This window comes from Drosophila suzukii, chromosome 3 (assembly GCF_043229965.1).
Source record: "Drosophila suzukii chromosome 3, CBGP_Dsuzu_IsoJpt1.0, whole genome shotgun sequence".
Lineage (NCBI taxonomy): Eukaryota > Metazoa > Arthropoda > Insecta > Diptera > Drosophilidae > Drosophila > Drosophila suzukii.
The window spans coordinates 75,549,276-75,568,650 of NC_092082.1; the positions used below are offsets into that span (position 1 = coordinate 75,549,276).

At 44.8% G+C, this 19,375-nt stretch overlaps 3 protein-coding genes across 3 annotated transcripts; 1 reads left to right on the plus strand and 2 right to left on the minus strand.

Moving 5' to 3' along the window:
* Nucleotides 1–32: 32 nt before the first annotated feature.
* On the plus strand, nt 33–14,702 carry LOC108017310 (ATP-binding cassette sub-family G member 8). The gene is made up of 8 exons (XM_065866799.2): nt 33–445; nt 10,480–10,613; nt 10,914–11,045; nt 11,566–12,941; nt 12,996–13,465; nt 13,801–13,921; nt 13,985–14,265; nt 14,336–14,702. Exons 2-8 carry the CDS (start codon nt 10,483–10,485, stop codon nt 14,564–14,566), a joined length of 2,742 nt encoding a protein of 913 aa, XP_065722871.1. The 5' UTR covers nt 33–445; nt 10,480–10,482; the 3' UTR covers nt 14,567–14,702.
* On the minus strand, nt 14,685–19,017 carry LOC108017311 (bifunctional purine biosynthesis protein ATIC). The gene is made up of 6 exons (XM_017084335.4): nt 18,953–19,017; nt 16,976–17,041; nt 15,844–16,916; nt 15,348–15,781; nt 15,162–15,288; nt 14,685–15,098 (listed from the first exon to the last, which is right to left on the minus strand). Exons 2-6 carry the CDS (start codon nt 16,992–16,994, stop codon nt 14,979–14,981), a joined length of 1,773 nt encoding a protein of 590 aa, XP_016939824.4. The 5' UTR covers nt 16,995–17,041; nt 18,953–19,017; the 3' UTR covers nt 14,685–14,978.
* Nucleotides 17,273–18,903, minus strand: LOC108017313 (tRNA dimethylallyltransferase). The gene has a single exon (XM_070996314.1). The coding sequence runs from the start codon at nt 18,732–18,734 to the stop codon at nt 17,316–17,318; it is 1,419 nt and encodes a 472-aa protein (XP_070852415.1). The 5' UTR covers nt 18,735–18,903; the 3' UTR covers nt 17,273–17,315.
* Nucleotides 19,018–19,375: the final 358 nt, after the last annotated feature.

Genomic DNA, 19,375 nt, shown 5'->3' on the forward strand with positions numbered 1-19,375 from the left:
GCGGGCTAAGATGGCGGCCGAGGCCAAGTTCAGATCAGTTCGCTGCGAGCCGAGCTCCGAGAGAGTTGCCTCCACCGATCCGCGGTTCGCGTCGATCGTTTTTTTTCTGGCGGCGCCTCAACACATAATTCCCAGCAGAAAATAACAAAAAAATATTAGTAGAGAACGTTCAACGCTTATGGAAATCTAATTGAAATGTTTACGGCTTAACGGGCAACAAAAGTATATGTACCTGTGCAAAGGCGAATATATTTTAATGGCCTCCAGGAAGTGCATGCAAATGTGGTTATTTGTTGACTCGCGAAATACCCAATAGATACCAACAAAAAAATAAGGAAAAAAAAGTGGCAAAAAATACAAGTGCAGAGTGTAGTGCTGTTGTGTGTCTATATGGTCTATATGAAATATGCAGACATCGGTGTAGCCAGCAGATCGACATTGTAATGTAAGTGTTGTATTGCTGTATCTAAGTCATGAATGAGTGTCGCCGAGCGGCTAATTAGAGTCCAACTGGCCAACTGGTATTTACTGTTAATTGTATTAAGGCAAGCGACCAGCACTTGCCACCTCAACGAGTCTCCACATCCACAACGCTCCATCCACCACGCTCCACGTTCTTTACCTTCCTATAGGTATACCTCCATACCTTCTGGTTCTGTTCTTTTCGTACTCCTCTGTTCTGCTCGCGCGGTCGTCACCATCGCAGGTCAAAGATCCCGCGAGCGGGTTTTGTCTAGCAAATGTATCTTAGCCTCCACCATTTGCAGCACTTCTTGGCCGCTCGCTCAGCGCCCTGCTTTCAGCCCCCTGCTCCCTGCTCTCTGCTCCCTGCAGAACCGAACGATCCGAGCCAAAGTGAGGTTGAAGCCAAAGCCAAAACCAGAACCCAAGTGCCAGCCAAAGCCGGAGTCGCACAAGCAGCCAAGTGCCTGGTGCTCGGCTTGTCTTGTCTTTTATTTTCTCTGCAGCTCACTGCTTCGCTGCACAGGGAAAAATGAGGGGCCCGATATTAAATCGAAATAAGCAGTTCAGATAAATAATTATAATATGATAGTTTCAATACGTAAATAGATATAGCTGTTTTATATGCTAACAAAATATAGGCTTTGAAATTTAATAAAGTTTCAACTTAAAGTATTAAGCTGATGGTTTTAATTTAATATTAGATATGTTGTATTATTTTTTGTTCATTTTTACACGCATAATTTTCAAGTTTTGGTATTAACTCAAATAAAATTTCCAAAGCCATAAAGATTATAACAACTTTTTCCTACTGTATGCGAGTGTGTATCTCACAGATACGAGTTTCAGTTTGTTTGTTTGTTTGGCCGGCTGTCTTTGGCTTTGCCTTTGCGGAGCTGGGTTCTTGGCTCTCCGGAATCGCTCGTTGTTTGCTCTACCCGCAGATGCCAGCATCGTCTTGGTCTGGTCATTCCCTCGTAAAAACAGCCTCTAGCCTCTGATAGAGCTATATCGCAATTATTTGTTTTTATGTTTATAGTTTAGCCACATAAATATATGTTTATGCGCCCTTAGAAATGTTTTCATAATTTATGGCTACTTATTTTTGCACATATCCAGCAGTTCTAAAGTAATAATGCTGTCAAAGCACTACAACTTTACCTTAGGATAGCTCTATTACACTTTTATGATAATGAATGATTCTTTACATATTTTCCTTTTGTGGACTTAAAATAGTAAGCAATCAAACTATACATTTTGATCTTCAGTTTATATTTAGTCGTCACACATTTCTGTGACCCGAATATTTGTTTTTTTTTTTGTTATATTTATTTTTGAACAAAATGTGAAAGCCATAACAGGTCCGAAAGAGACCTCTTGTAAGAAGAGAGAAATATTTTATTTCTGAGTGTACTCTTCCCGTATTGGCTCATAAAGAATAACCGCGCGGCTAAGCAACTTTCACATTCATTTTGCAATTTCGATGCAGCTGCCAATCTGGGCTCACAATCACTTTCAAAATTTCGTGCCGTGGAACTTGATTTCTCATCGAAATGGAGCCGCGGGTTAATGGCGATTTGGCCATCAGGGCTTTTAGCACCATTCTCAGGGCCCCCGACTGCAGAGCATTGTCAACCTAATGCCTTTGGCCCTTCGCAATGCAAATTCCCAGCCTCCGTTTGGCAGCCACTTCCAAAGATTCTCGCACCTAATTAGCCATGTCATGTTGGCCGGCCCGTTAGAATGCTGTTAAAGCCATGGCCAAGCTCATTGAAAAAGTTCCAAAATGATTTCTGGTTCTTCGCGCTGACTTGCTGGATTGTTTTTCTAGATATTCCCATTGTTGTTTTTGCCGACGCTGCGGCGTAAATTAGTTAACAGTATTATTATAGCTGCTAACGGGGCTCGATGATTTGTGGCTGCTGTTTGGGACCCAAAAGATACAACAAAAAAAGATTCACTAAACAACTCCGAAACAGACAAAAAAAACCGCTTAGAAGCAGACCAACAGGCAGTGACAAGATCTCGGAGCGCTCGTAATTCAATTTCGACAATTTCAATTCCAGTCCAAAAGAAAAAACAAATACAGAAAAAAACATAGACAAATCAAAAGACTTAAGACAGCAATGCGGAGTCTAGACAAAAAAGACGAAGGCGCAGCAAAAAGCCAGCTTAAGTTGAATTGATTGTCAGTTATGGCTTTGTGGTGAGTTCGAAACTGGAGTGGGGTGGTGGTATCTGGTATAAGGTATATGGTATGTGGTATATGGTATGGTATCTGGTCTTTGTCTTGGGTCTAGGCGGGTTTTCGAATGGTTCTCCCTAGGTGTGGCTGCATCTTGTTGGCCAAAACTTGTTCTGGTTCCCTCGGACTCTCAGTCTCAGTCTCAGTATATTTTCAATTGAACCTAGTCTCTGGCTATTCCGAGACGGATGAATCATTGCATTTAATGATCTCCCACTGGATGAAGTCAGCGGCGGGCCAATGGAACGATGATGATGCGACTCGAAGACCAAGAGACCCTTGCCCGCTGGATCGGCAAAGTGAAAACTCAACGAGCAGGAAATGCAAATTCGAAATTCCCCAGTTGCATGGGCAATCTCTCCCACTGCGGGGCCATTAAAAGCTGCGACCATGAAAATTGTGGGCATTGATAGATACGCTACGGGGCCACAGACAGTTAATTTACTTTTTATTGTAATTAAATTAACACAGTAGGGCCGAGGAGAAAAAGAAGAAGCCGCAGCAGCAGCAGAAGCAGAACAGCTGCATAATTAGGCAAAGAAAGTACATTTCAGTCGCCGGTGCTACACACACTTCGTGACTTTTATGGCCGTAAAAAAAGAACTTCACTCCATTTCACTCCAGGTTCACAGACACGGTTCAGACATGCCTCTGACATAGAATCAGAATGCCCGGAGTCGCAGTCGGAGATGATTTGACATGGATACAACGTGAGCCGAATAAATCGCTCTTAAAATCCATGTCACACACTTCGCCTCCTCACTTTTCACTGTAGTGAAAAAAATTAATTAATTTCTATAAAAATATAAATTATTTCAAAGATATGAAAGGGTTGTAAGGTATAACATTATCTAGGATAAACTTTAACAATTTTACATAAGCTTAAAAAAGTGTATCCATACTCACTTTCTTTGAAAGATTACCCCTTCCTAAAAAGAATACGATTACCATTTATCTATATCAAGTTTTTAATTTATGGGAATATTATTTCTATCTTAAGTTTAGATTTCTTTAAGTGGTTGAGAAGAAAATCGATTTATTTATAAATGTTATGAAATATTTCAGTAATTCAATTTCACTTAAATTATAACTAACTAAACCGGTCAAAGTGTTCATCTTCATTTTAGCATAAGCTAAAGGAATTTCGCAGCTTAAGAGCTGGTTTCAGTACGTGAAGATGAGAAAAGTTCAATTATAATGGAGTCTGATGAGGCGTATAATTTCTTTGATATACGTTAAATTCCTAAAGTACTGTCTGATTAGCAAATCAAATTTATACAGACTTTCTTCAGATAAGGTGATATATTTTTCTGAGTGTGGAATTGGCGCCTAAGACCGGGTCGGTCTGTGTCTTTGGGTCTTTCAGTCTCTGGGTGTGTTCGGGAATTTGGCCAAATACGCCTGTCTGTCGCATTTTTATGCATGCAATGGCAACGCAGGGAAAAATTGCCATTTTTCTGTTTTCGTTTGGCTTGCCATGGAATTTATGTCAATTAGCCCGGTGGCACACGTGTCTTTGTGGAGGAGGCGAATGGGAGCGGCGGGATTGGCTTTAGCATGCAAATTTTACCCACAACTGTTGGCCACTTTCACAAGTCTGTTGCAATACAGGAAAGTGTTTTGTTGCGACTCGTTTTGGGCTGGGGGATTTGTTTTGGTTTCTGCTCACCGTTAATTGCCTGTAAAGATGCCCGAAACTGAGGCAAAGTTTCGTATTCCGTTTGGGCAATTAATAAAACTGACCTTGCCTGAGTTTTCTAACCACAAAGCGAAAACTGAACGCAGAAGCGCTGGAAACCGAAAGCCGATCCGCTGAAAAAACGCTGAAATGAGACCACCACGGTGGTTTCGACGGTGCTTTTCTGCGGTGGTGGTGGTGGTGGTAGGGGCTATGCAGCCATGACGAATATTCGTTGACGGCATGACATTAGCTCGACTTTTTGGGGTCATAGTCATAGAGCAACGTCAGCGAAATTCTTGTGCTCGCATTTCTGCCAGCTCGTTGGTTAACTCATTTCTGGTTATGCCTCTGCCTCGGAAACTCGGATATTGCCCAATTCGATGGCAATTTGTGGGCCAAATTCATTAGCCTCAACGGCGACTGGCTCACAAATTGGGTTAGCTTTGGATTCCCATTAGTCAGTGTTTAATTTATCATTCTTCCTTTCCGGCTCTCGCAACTTTTGTTGACAGTGCATATGATTTGTTGAATCAATCAATAACTAAGTTGCTGGGAAAAACGTAAATATCTTGGAACTGACGCATTACAAGTTGTCATTCCTCAAATATTTCTCAAAGTTGTAAAATTATTTCATTCTTCTTAAACTTATGTAATAAAAACAAACAAAATATTTTACATTGTAAAATATTATTATTATATTATTAAAATATTTTTTTTTTTATAAAAAAAAACTGTCAACAATTTTTCTCTCTGTGCATCCATTCACCTGCTGGGCCTGGACCCATCTCTGCCCGTGTTTCGTCGACGTTTACCCACTCATAATCAATTTACGCAGCCGAAACTTTCACAAGTCGAATTGCTGTGGCAGCTTGAAGATTTCCTCGCTGCGTGCTTGTCTTTTTTTTTTTGACTGACTGTCGCTCATCCGCCATGGAGGCCAGTAGTTAAAAGCGTGAGCATCTATCTCACAACGTGGCCAGCAATTTGCATACTGGCTTCTGCCGGCCAAAGGCAAAGGCAGCGACAACGATACGTTGCGATATGGAGGCACAAAAAAACGTGCTAAAAATCAAACAAAAACCCGAACAAAAATATCTGGAACCCGAGTGTTCAATTAACACACACACAAAACATCTCATCTCGTCGAATGCCAGTGCCTTTCCTCCCGAGGTATAATCACAAAAAAATTTCATCTTTCCTAACCGGACGACGAGCAAGTTCAACAAACCGCTTTGTCGCCGGAATGAAGCAAGGAATGTTGGCCACGGGCTGGCAATCATTTAATTTGTTTATTATTAATTGGCAACTGGCAATGGCATTAGTCAGCGCTCGAAATCGGCTCTCGTTTGCCGCCCCTTTTACTGGACCCGCCCCTCCATCAAATAATGGATATATTTCTGCGGGTCCTGGGAAGGGTATTTCCACTTTGACGATGCGAATGTGTCTAAATTTATCAGCCTACGTGATTCCATTCAGGTTTCTGGTTTAACACATTAGTGACTTTGCGTTCTGCGGTTTCTTTAAGAATTTTGCGTATTTTTAATGACTCACGGAGAGACATTAAACACTTATTTAAGGGAAATCGTCTCATTTAATCAGAATTTCTCATCTTTATTGCTGTTGGTTTTTATCTTGAAGACACTTAAAATTAGCAGTCAAATGTTGGTCATAAATAAGTTTCTTAGAGAGAAACATCTACAGCACATTTAAGAAGCTTACTAAAACCGTTTAAAATTTGATTTTAAATTGAATTGTATATTTACTGGAGGTTTTTTTAATTTGTCCAATCTATTAATCAATTAAAAAGTAAAACTGTGATACCAACTTTCTAAAAATGTTAATTCCAAGAATTGAAAGTGAATTTTCCTATTTAGCCTTTATGTTTATGCAGTTAAGCTTTTGTCTTCTCACGTCAAAATAAATTTTCCCAGTTTAATAAAATCTTAACGGCTTTGAGTGCATTCAAGCGTAGTTGTGTATGCAGTTTCCCTTGTTTTATTAATCGCAAATTACAAAACTGCAACTGTGACCCACTTTGAGGCAGTCGCAAAATATTTTGTAGGCATTTATCATACGCCCCGTATGCCCCAGCAGCAGCAGCAACTACAAATTATGCCACAAGAGTTTCACTTTCTCAGCGAGATCTTCCCAGTCCATCAGTTAGTCAGTTAGTCATTCAGTCACTCAGTCAATCAGAGGCCAGCTTTGGATATGGGAGGGAGTCTGACCGACCCACCTGTTGTCTACATGTCCAGGGAACCAGTTTTGGGCAGTAAAATTAAGAGCCCAGCAACCCAATTTAATTGGCTTTTGCGTGGGAATGGAAATGGATGGGCCCAGGCCGGCTGAACCGCAGGTCAGGTCTCGTTAGCAGACCCAATCACACATCTTTCGAGTACCACCGAGCAATCTTTCAAACGAGTAAAGTACAATCCATCCATGGGAGAGAGCAACAAATGGTTATGGGGGTCTGGGGACTGGGACCACTTGAAAGCCACTTGGGCGCGCTCCATTAAATCATAAAATGTGTGCGCACAAGCCGGCGAGCAGTGACCGAAAAACCGGAGTAGGAACCGGAGCCATCGTGGTCGCAGCTCGTGTCTAACTGCAGTTTTGCATCAATGGTCATGTGAGTGCGGCAAACGGTTCTCGACTTGTCAACTGACATCTTCGTGGCTTCTTGGCCAACGGGAATGCAGAATGACGACAACGGGACTCCACTTCACCACGTCTGCATATGCAACATCTTGGCCAAGTCAGACAACCGACTGCCAATTGGCCTAATCGGCCAATGGACTGCTAAGCTATTGCCAATAACCGTTGCTTATAACCAATTACTTAGCGCATTGTGTGATTTATTCACACCAGCAGCAGCCGGCCTCGTTGACAGGCAAATATCCGCTAACTTCGGTTTTAGTTTCCGTTTCTCTGGCCGATCATGCAACGATCGAGTGACCCACTTGGCCGTAGGCTATATATAAGCCATTGAGAGTATGAAATAATTCTGGCCAGACTGCAGCTGTAACTGCAGCGGAACTTTGCCTGAATTTTGGCCACAGCTGCATCCAGTTTTTCATGTTGCAAGCTCGGATATTCGAGGCCCGCAATCTGATAAAGTCCGCTAAGGCTTGGCTAATGGTTAGATAAATGTGGAATGCCACCCAAGAGCTAAGTAAAAACAATAACCTACATCATGGGAACTAAACAATCACATTTCCCCTCAAGCTAGATTTGATGTGTTTTAGGCTCAGATGTAGAAAATAAGAAAACATTTATTACATAGGTAAACTATCCGATCATTAGTTCTAGGTCCATTTCCAGTAAGATTGTACCTCTCATAAAGTCTACTTTTTTTCAATTTTTTGACATGTCTACCTTGCATTTTCTTAATTCCAAAACGTGCCGAGGTAGGAGTTTGCATTCTTGTTTTTGATAAATAAGTAGTAAACATCTTAGTAAGCAATCTTAAGTAATCATCACATAACAAGGTTTTGAAATAAGAAAACAATTAATTGGAGTTGCTTTAATTGTGCGATTTAAGCAAAAAATTGAATCAATCAGTGGTAATTTTGGTGTTTATTTAATTCCCAAGCTGTTCAAACTAATCAGCTTGTTTTTGTTGTTTTAAAAATTGTGGTAAAAACCAAAAGTCACTTTAATCATTTGTTCACTTTCCTCCACTGTCAGCTGTCTGTTTTTAAGTGCCATTCGCAATGTTTTTGCTTCACGCACTTGTGCGAACAATGGAAATGGATAGATACTGATACGCGCACTGCGAGATACTTAGATATCGGCTGCGAAGTCAACCGAGCATCGTGATCACATAAATCAATGCCGCTGTCGTGGTCGCAGCCGTATCATTGCCCCCAATACCATTCATTCATTACAGGCAGCCCAACAAAGCGACGCTTTAGATGCCGCACATCTCTTTCTTTGCGGCCCATATAGACTGCCCAGTTTTTCAGTATAAATACACTTCAAAATATTTCTGGGCTTAGGAAAAAACCAAATGAAAAAATGGTAAACCTATGGATTTATTAAAACAGATAAAATGATTATTTTATTTACTTGAAGAGGTTGTATCCTTGGTAAATTTGTGATTAACTGAAAAGCAAACAACATGATCTTTGGGGCGCTTTAAGGTTGGCTGTTCTATTAATTCCAAATGGCTACGCATTTTCAAATTACTTCCGAATTTCGGTTTTGTTTTTGGAATTTCCTATCAAACTGCAGTTCTTCAAATAACCCTAACAAATTTGAGAGTACTTTAATTTCCAATCTTGAAGACAACTAAAAAGGAAAAGTGAGGTATATTGTAGTGTAGTCCATACATTCCCTTGGGGAAATATTTTTTGGTGCATATGTTAAGTACCAGTATCTGCGACTGCAACTGAGTGTAGGTTTCTCGGCATGGGCTATGGGATGTCTGAACTGTAGCAGGCTCTCGCGGGTATTAAAACCACCTTCCCTGACTTCCACTTTCACTCTGTGCCAAGTGCTGCTAAAAGCTAAAAGGCCCCGGCAAAAACGGTTACGGCCAAGAAAAGCTACATAAAAAACAAAGGCAAATAATTGTTGGGGAAAGAAATGATAATAATAAACAAAAAACGCTGGCAGACAAACAAAATCGAGTAAAATGCGTTGAACTGCGAGGAAAATCCGTTTAAGCGATTATGGCACAAGTGATTTTAATTAAAGCGAATTTAACACGCAATTTAAAGTGTTAATACACCGGCCGATTTCGAGTTCCTTGGAAAACATTGTTTAATATCTTATGATAATCTGCAATGGTAGATGGGCGAAAGCATTTTCTACGGAATGCCGTAATCCGGGCACCAGCTTTCATCTTTTAGGCACCGCCCCCCAATCCCAGCTCCAAAACCACAGCTTCACTTTTAGCAGCTGCCTAGTGGAGCTTGCAATTGCGAATATATCTTGAAGTTGGAGTATCTGAAGCCGCTCACTTTCGCCGCACTTGTAGAACACTCGACTACGTAATCTCTGTGGCTGGCAAAACGGAAATCCGCACGGCTCGCTGCACTGCATCCATTTGGAGTCCACAAAAAAGTTGGCGACAGCGTTGCATTAGTTTGTTTGCTTTTCGTACGCTGGTTGCATAATGCTGCCTAGACAAACTGCAGTTCATTTGCATGATATGGTTCCTTTTTAAGGGGGCCTGCATTGGCAATTAAAAACCCAGAGGCCGTGTCCAAATGAGCTGCGCTTTGTTCTCCCGCCCTGCGCTTTGGATTTCCTCAAGACATAAACTTGGAAATCCGAAAGACAGAACCAGATTAGGTGTCATTGTCTTGGGGTTTTCGTGCACTTGCTCGGATTAAGATTCCCAAAAAAGATATTACTTTGGTACAAAGGCAAAAGAACACCGTGATAATATAATTGTGCTTTTCTTTTGTCTCTAGATATAATGAATAGCGATAATATATTATAATTTTTAAATACAACCGAAACAAAGTGGTTACCACTTAAATTACAATTTGTATGGTTATTACGACTTTGATTGTGGATTTTGGTCTTTCGTAATTTCATAACAAATGGTAATTTTTTAAAGACATCTTATCTTGTCATTCGTCTACATCAATCACATTTTATCAATTGGAAAAGGCCGTTAGAATTATAGAAAATATGATACTTTAGTAAAGTACAGGTAACTACATATTATGGTGGAGCTATTATAAATGTATCCATTCTTACTATTAGTTTATATATTAAATGGGAAAACCTTTATTTTTATAAAATATTTATTTCATTGCTGAATAACCGAGAGAACTTCGAGTGGTTCATTGTTAGGGGTGTCTCAAGTTCGCTTCGTATCATATCCGACACAATTTCCGCTTTTGTCATGACAATGGTTGTGAATATGCGACTCCGATTCCGAATCCGAATCCGACTTCGACTTCAACTGACACTGCGTGTGGTTGTGTAGATGTGTGGGCATTGTCATTAGGCTAATTCCCGCCAATTATGAGTAATAATAGCGCAGCCATTCTCGCAGCATTCTTGACCCAGTTTAGCTCGGAATTAGCTTAATATTTTGGCCCGAACTCTCTAACCCGCTCCGTGTTTCCAGCAGATCATGGAGCTGAGCAACTTTTCGAGCGGCAAGAAGATGTCACGCGAGGAGCGACGCTACTCGGTGCCCCATGGCCCCAATACTCCGCTGCCACCGGCGGCCTCCGAAGATCTGCACGCCTGGTCCATCTACAGGTGAGTGGTTTAGTGGGGGAACCCCGATATCCCAGCTATCAAGCTGTCCAGCTATCCAGACATGGGTGTGGTCTCTGGGGCGGAAGAAGGCGGGGGAACCACTGACTCCAGCCGCACCTGTCGATCGGAGTTTTGACGGTTGATTTAACCGCAGCCAACGGAAGTTCAAATGCCATAAATGGCTAATTGAAGAGCCATGGCCAAGCCCTCCAATCATGTCCAGCTGACCGCAACTGCAGCCGCCCATTGCAACTCTCTACAGCGCTTTCCATCTTCTTTTTGAATACCCCCCATTAATAGGCAAAACCTGAACTCCGACTTCACCGATTCGGCTCTGGGCTCGTCGGACAAATCACCGCTGCCATATGGAAACTTCCAGCTACGCGATACCACAGTTCAATCAATCTTAAATCATCCGCGCTACGGACCCAAGTGAGTAATACCAGACATTATTTGAATAAACCATTATTAAGCATAATTAAGCGTTAAAAATGTGATTATATGATCTCAGCACTCGAGAATGTTATATACCCATCGTCATATAAATAGACATGTCTCTGGATGAACATTTTTTATAAAAAATGGTTAGACAAAGAATTTGTGATCAAACAAGAAGGAAAAACAGACACACGGTCCTGGTCAAGAAAATATTTATATGCTTTATAACTGTTTATAACTTTTAAATCTTAACTATAAGATTAACTAGAAAACTATTCTTCCTAATGTTAAGTGTAATATCTAATGTAAGCATAAAGGAATATATATAAATATACAAATAAGCTTCTTCCTTTAACTTTTATTTTGTTTTTTATTAAATTCGAAAAGCAAAGAACACTTTTTTAAATAAGCAAAACTATAATGATACGATGAAAAATTTAACGTACATCTTCGTAACATTTTTATAATACTTTATATATTTGATTATAAAACCAAGAATGCTTAACCCTTTCAGATCCCCCTTGGGCTCAAATATGTACACATACTTGAAGTTTGGACTGCCGCGCGTCTTTCCGCCGAACGCCGGATCGCAGCGATCGCATCGTCCAGGACCGGGTCCGGGATCGGGTCCTGGTCACGGTGGTTCCAGTGCCCTGGGTGGGGTGCGTGGGCGGGTGAACCGCGCCTTCCGTGACAGCTCGGGGGCACCGGCGGGCGCCGGCAGCAGTGGATACGACAGCAGCGACAACGAGACGACCCGCAGCAGGGTGCCGCCCAATCTCCGGAAGTACCGCAGCGAGTCCGACTTCCGTGCCATCGGCGGCATGCCACACTCGCGTCCGGAATCGCGGGCACAGATGGGAGGAGGGGGTGTTCCGGCGGCTGCACTGCGTCAGGCCAACAGCAGGGCGAGCATCGCGGTGGGCCAGCACCACCATCAGATGCAGCAGCACCAGCAGCAATACATGGGCAATGGAAAGCACTACGGCCACAGGTCGCACAGCGAGGCGGATCTCCTGGGAGCCGGGCTAAGCCAAGTGGATGGCGGTGGGGGAATGGGCTATGACTACAACGAAGCCCGGCTGTACGGCAGCTCCAGGCAGTACGGAAACGGAAACGGAAATGGTCACAACCCAGGCAGTCGGAAGCAGTCGGGCATGGGCCTCATCTACCCTAACATTCAGGTGCACTGCCTCGACGTAAATCCCTGCCTGCGCGGTGTGTCCATGCAGGCCAAGGCCGGAGATCTGTTCGCCATCATGGCCACCTCGCAGCGGGAGGGAAGTGCCCTATCCGAGTGCTTGGCGGGATTGAGTGAGCGACTGGGAGGGGAGATCCTCATCAATGGACAGCAGGTGAGTCGCCGCGGTCTGCGGGAGCTCTGCAGCTATGTTCCGGCTCTGGAGGTGTCCTCACTGGATCCCCGGATGAGTGTCCAGTGCACCCTGAACTTCCACGCCGCTTTAAGAGGTCCTCTGGATCGCAGCGATCTGGAAGAGCGCATGGATGTGCTAATCGAGGATCTGGGGCTGAATACAGTGCGTGCCTCCAATGTGTCCACTCTAACCCACTCGGAGAAGCAGCGCTTGAGTGTGGCCTGCCAGCTGCTGGCGCAATCTTCTCTTCTAATCCTGGACCAGGTGACCAGCAACATGGACATCTTTGACACCTTCTTCCTCGTGGAGTACCTGCGTCAATGGTGCAGTGGGGGTCGTATCGTAATCATGACGCTGCAGCCGCCCACCTTCGAAATCCTCTCCATGTGCTCCGGAGTGCTGCTGCTCTCCGGCGGAAGGACCGTCTTCTCCGGCAGTCGAGCCGATCTGCCACGACACATGGGTCAACTGGGCTATCCATGCCCGCCATTCAAGAACCCAGCAGATTACTACTGTAAGTCAGAGGATTACCTTAAACTTGAATAGTCAATAATAGATATTTTTTTAGTGGATTTGGTCACGTTGGACGACCTTTCGGCGGCCGCCATGCTGGAGTCCTCGGCCCGCATTGAATCCCTGGCCAACGCATGGGACCAGATAAACTCGGAGCCCCCACTTGCTGCCCCGCCCGCCTCCCTGCCCAACTTCACTCTAAAGGCCGGCTTCTTTGGCCAGATCAGTGCTTTGATCAAGCGATTCGCCGGCTACAAGCAGCCGGGATCACTGCTCACCTGGATCAGCAAGCTCATTGCAGCCGCCGTCCTCTCGCTCTGCATCGGCTGCATCTTCTGGGATGTGCCCGCCTCCGATCCGCAGCTGAGCTATCACGATCGGCTGGGCTACCATCATTGCGTCATGGTGCTGGTCTACTGGCCACTGGTCATGCTGACCATCAGGGACACGCAAGAGGATCGCCGTCATGCGGAGCGGGACATCCGCCTGGGACTCTATACGCGCAGTCTCTACATCATTGTGCAGGTAAGGGACTTTAACATTTTATGATATAATTCTCTATGAAGAGAAAGAAGGATTAATTTTTATAATCATATACTTGTACACTTCATTAAAACTCCTCGAAAATTAAAATTGTATTCTTAAATATTGTAAAATAAATAAGGCCGACAACTATTTGGTTTAAACATAGATTTCTTGTATGATATCAATAAGTATTTTAATAATAACAATAGGTATTTTAAAGATATTTACTGAAAAATTTGAAATCTAAACTAAGATATATATGAAATTATATATTTAATTATATATTATATTATATTATATTATTATATAATTATTATATATATTAATATTTGCAGAGTCTTCTGGGCCTATTTCCAAGCTTATGTATCTGGTTGGCTTATTTGCTGCCAGCCCACAGCATGGCGGGACTTTACACCTATTCCAACAGCAGCGATACGGGCATTTACCTGTACATGGGTAAGTTATCTTAAGAACAACCATTGGTAAATGAACCCTTCTGATAAATGCCTTTAAATGCAGGCTACATGCTGCTCTACTTGACGCTCATCCAGACACTGGCCCTATTCTGCGCCCACCTGCTCCCCTGCAAGGTCTCGGCGAGCATCGTCAACGGGCTGATCAGCCTGGCAGCGGCGGCAGTGGGTGGTTACCTGGTGCATCCCCAGAACCTGGCCCAGTTCTGGTCCTGGCTGCAGTTCGTCTCGCCGGAACGATGGCTTCTACCTGTCCTGGTGCAGGATGAGTACAGTGCCGAGACGTTGTCCAACTCCGCCGGACTGCAGTTGTGCCGGAACAAGCAGGTGGGTGTCCTAAAGAAGACCATCTTATTAATTACATATTTTTTAAATAATGTTTCTAAACAAACTTCAGGTGCAGCACCAGGAGATTATTGTGCAGCAGCCCTGCCCGCCGCCCAACGGCACCCAAGTGCTAGTCGACTTCGAGCTGTTGCCCCAGCAGCACGTGCTGGATCCCTCGCCCAGCTATGACCAGACCACCTCGTTGGCCCTGGTCCTGGGCTCGGTGCTCGTCTTCTTCGTCACCTTCATCGTCTTTCTGTGCAATTGTCGCGGCGCCTGTCGGAGGCAGCGAAGCCGATAGGCCCACACCGCGACTTGGAGCTGGCCAGGATCTGGATCTCAGATGGCCCAGGCTCCCGAGAACTGTACATTCCATAGAAACTAATTCTTGAAATAAATAGTGTTTAGTCGAGGCCGCGTTCGTTTAACTAACTAAAGGCAAGTGGTTTTTATTTTACTTGGAATGGACATAGGGCAGTTTATACGGGGTTGTTTACAAGGATTTTTTACATCTATAAAAGTTCTTAAAACACTAAAAACGTTATCAAAAATAGTTTGTATAAAAAGGTTATTATTGCAGATAAAAGCTTTTGTTTCCTATTTTCAGAATGTCTTTTCACTTGGATTGTTTTTGATTAGTTTTTTATGAAAGACAGTATTCGCAAACCGGAAGTAATCTAGAAATCAATCGTGTACTCAAGACAGTCTTGAACTTAATGGTGGAACAATCGCAGATTGGTGTGGGCCATGATGATGCCGTGCTCATCGCAGGCGGCAATGACGCCAGCATCATTGGTGGAGCCTGCAGGACTGCCAATGTAAGAGACACCACTCTGGATAATGAGCAAATGTAACCATTAATATTTGAACGTTAGAATACTATTCAACTAACTTACCAGACTGGCACGATCGATATTGTCACGGAAGGGGAAGAAGGCGTCGGATCCTAGGGCCACACCACTTAGCTGCTTCAGCCACTCAACCTTTTCCTCGCTGGTCAGTTGGGCTGGCGCCTTATCGAACCTATATATAAAATATTCGGTTTATAGACACTAAATACATTCTATATCTCCAAAACTTACATTCCCTCGAACTGCGATAGAGGCATGTCCTTGCCCACTGTTCCATTAACGTAGTTGTCGATCGCATTGGAGATCTCCGCCCGCTTAACGCCCGCCTTGAACTTCATGCCGGCCACGTTGGGATGCTGGCGCAGCCACCAGTTGTCCGCCTTCTCACCCGCCAGACGAGTGCAGTGAATCCGCGACTGCTGGCCGGCTCCGATGCCTACCACCTGGCCATCGCGGGCATAGCACACTGAGTTGCTCTGGGTGTACTTCAAGGCAATGGTGGCCACGATTAGATCACGCACAGCCGCTTCGGGCAGAGGACCACGCTTGCTCACCACATTGGCGAAAAGTGAGGGGCCAATGACGGCATCGTTGCGCTTCTGCTCCAGCGTCAGCCCGAAAATGGTCTTGCGCTCCACCGGGGTGGGCTCGTAGTTGGGGTCCATCTATAATTCAAATTAATTAAATGCAATATCCAAAAAGAGTATGTTTTATCGTATTAGGCTACCTGGAGAATACAGTATCCGCCGTTCTTCTTTTTCTTGAGGATCTCCAGAGCTTCTGGCTCGTAGCCGGCGGCAATGATACCATCCGAAACCTCGCGTGAGATGATTCTGGCGGTGACCACATCGCACACATCAGACAACGCCACAAAGTCGCCAAAGGAGCTCATGCGGTCGGCTCCACGAGCGCGGGCATAAGCCGTAGCCAGGGGCGTCAGCTGCTCATACAGATCGTCCACCATGCAGAGCCTGGCCTGGGCCGCATTGAGGGGCACTCCCACAGCCGCTCCAGCAGGAGACACATGCTTGAAACTCGTGGCCGCCGGCAGCTGTAGGGCCTGCTTCAGTTCTCGAACTAATTGCCAGCCGTTAAGAGCATCGCACAGGTTGATAAATCCCGGAGAGGCATTCAGCACCGTGAGGGGTAGCTTAGCCAGCTGGGTGTACAACTGCGCCGGCTTCTGGTGTGGATTCATACCATACCGCAGCGGCAACTGAGACACACCCGATGAATACTGCCTTCTGAAGTAGTCCGAAATGGCGTCATCGTAGCTTGCTGTGTGGGTGAATGCCTTAAGAGCCAGAGCCTGTCGCGTCTCCAGGGTGGTATCCCCCGAAGCCTTCAGCTCAGCCAGCACACGGTCGTAGTCCACTGCCTCGCAAACAACCGTGACTCGCTGATGATTCTTGGCCGCCGCACGAAGCAGGGTAACACCACCAATATCGATGTTTTCCACAGCATCGGCCAGCGTTACATCCGGTTTAGCTATGGTGCTAGCGAAGGGGTACAGATTGCAGACCACCAGCTGGACGAGATCGAAACCCTGCTTGCGCATGTCAGCCAGATCAGAGTCTGTGGTTCGAGACAAGATTCCAGCGTGCACGGCCGGATGAAGGGTCTTCACACGACCACCCAGCATCTCCGGAGCTCCCGTTATCTCCGACACATCCTTAACTTTTAGGCCAGCACCACGCAAGCTAGTTGCAGTGCCTCCACTGGCCACCAGGTCAAAGCCCAGGGTCACCAGGCTCTTGCCCAAGTCGAGCAGACCCGTCTTGTCCGACACACTAAGGAGAGCTGTGGGAGTTGAGAAGCTTTGTTAGATATCCCCTAAGGATGGATCTCTGCAGACTCACCAATCTTGCTGGAACTCATGGTTGATGCCTAGTTTTTCTGCTGACTGCGTCTGAACCACTTGGCAACTGAAATGCAAATGAAAGACGAGAAGTCAGTGGGCGATTGCGAATGTGGGCTGGTTATTCGGTGCACAAACATGTTTACGCGTTTTCGCTTTTCTGGCTAGGCAACGACCTCCCACTTGCGGTCTATGGTCCCCATTAGCGAGGTGTAGGGTTATCAGGTACTCCTCAAACCGCTTGCATCAGCAGCAGATTGGTGGGATTGGATTGGTACTCAAAACAACAACAATCGACTCAAATTTACGTAGGTTTATTTATTGCCAAGCCGTGTCTGGTTTTACAATTCCTTATCAGTATCGTTGACTTGGCTGGGTGGCTGCTGAGACTCCTCACCCTCTCCCTTCTGCTTCTTCGCTTGATCCGCTGAAAGCTTCGTCTCCTGGCCCCTTTCCCTCTTGCGCTGCCCCTCCTTTCGGCGCTTGTGTTTGTTAGACTTCAGATGCAGTCCCCATTGGTACTCCCCGATGAAGTGTCGCTCGCAGGTGTCGCAAAAGTGGCTAGTCTCCTCATCCAAATCCGCTCCAGGATGCTCCCTTTTCGCCATTGGCTTAATCCCGCATATCGCGTCATTGCGATAGCTTTCAATTATGGTCTCTGCCCGCTGATACACTGCCTCCGGCCAAGCTGCCACATCACTGGTGTCCAGTTCGAAGAGATCTGGTACCTGGCGATCCTTGCTGGCAAGGAACCGATTGTTGATCCACTTCAGCTGCTTTTTGGAGTAACGCCGCGTAACAAGCTTCAGTTCCTCGCAGCAATTGCGCAGGAGATCCAAGCCTTCTGGCAGCCCATCTTCCTTCAGTTCTTCTTGACTGGGTAACTTGTAATTATGGTTCCGTAGGTACTCTTCTATTTTTTCATCCTGCTGTTGGTCATATTTTAACAGATAGGGCACAAACTCCTTGTAACCAATAGTCTGCAGGACACCAGAGGTATACGCCTGAACAGTAGTGGCATGGTGCGCATTATGGAACTGGCGTAGCTCACGGATGAGTCCTTGAGCTAGCATTCCATCTACGCGAGAGTCTAAGCGGGCATTGAGAACCTCCTGTTGACAGCGCAGCCACAAGAGGACGATGTGGGGATAGCGAAGGGGTCCTCCTAGGCGGTTTCCACCTGGTTGGGCTCGCTGCTCCTCTAGCTTCTTGGTTAAAGTCTGCCCCGTGCCTTGATAAACTTCGATGGCCCGGATGATCTTACGCCGGTTATTGGGGTGGATGCGGTTGGCGCTACCCTTGTCGATCTTGGCCAGATGATGATGTAAGTCCTGGGTGGACATGGCATTCAAATCTGACTGGCTAAGATGCTCCCCTAAAGGTTTGCCTTCAGCCTGCTTATCCTCCGAGTCCACCAGGACATCCCAGAGAAGGGATTCTATGTAGTAATTGGTTCCGCCCACCACAATTGGAGGAGTTGCGTTGGAGAGCAGGCGTTCCACGATGGGCAGAGCGGCATTGCGAAAGTGGGTGACTGTAAAGGGTTCTGAAGGAGTGGCCACGTCCAGTAGGTGGTGACGTGCCCGGGACTGCTCATCCTTGGTGGCCTTGGCGGTGGCAATGTCCAAGTGGGTGTAAACCTGCATGGAATCGGCGCTGATTATCTCGCCCCCGAAGCGTTCGGCCAATTCTAGGGAGAGCTTCGTCTTGCCGGTGCCCGTGGAGCCCAAAATCACAATTAGAGGCACCTTTCGAATCATCTTGGTCTGATTTGAGACAATTGAAATCAATTAAGGTAAACAAAACCCACACGTTTTCGAACACGTGCGTTCCTCTGGGGACCAAACCACCTGTTGCCGCCAGCTGTTTTTATGTTTCTACAAATATGTTGCACTTTTCTTAAACTCTCTTATAAATAAATAAATATTCTTAGTTAATTAGCCTATTTTGTGTTCTTAAATTGGTTGTTTTAACTTACAAATCGCAAAATAAACGTAAAAGTTTAAGGTGAAAAGTGTTACCACACAAGATTCTGCTGAAAACTGTTGAATTCGCGTTGCCAACTACTCTTGTGATAAGAGGTCCAGTGTTGCCCTCTTAAATTCATAAATGGCGGGAAATATTTAATTGGTTCGGACTTTCTTTAATTTTATACGAACTTCAGAACGATTAAAATTAGGGATATCTAATTAACGGAAAACCGCAAATAAATATAAGGCATTTGAAAGTTAGCTTGGACACTATTGGAAGCTGCAACATAATCGGTAATCAGTTATATCTAAAATGAATATTCAATAAAGATTATCTTACTAAATTCGTGCAAAAAAACATATGTTGATAATCTCTTAAATAAATTAAAATTAAATTAAATACATACTGTTTGGATATGGATGGATATGGA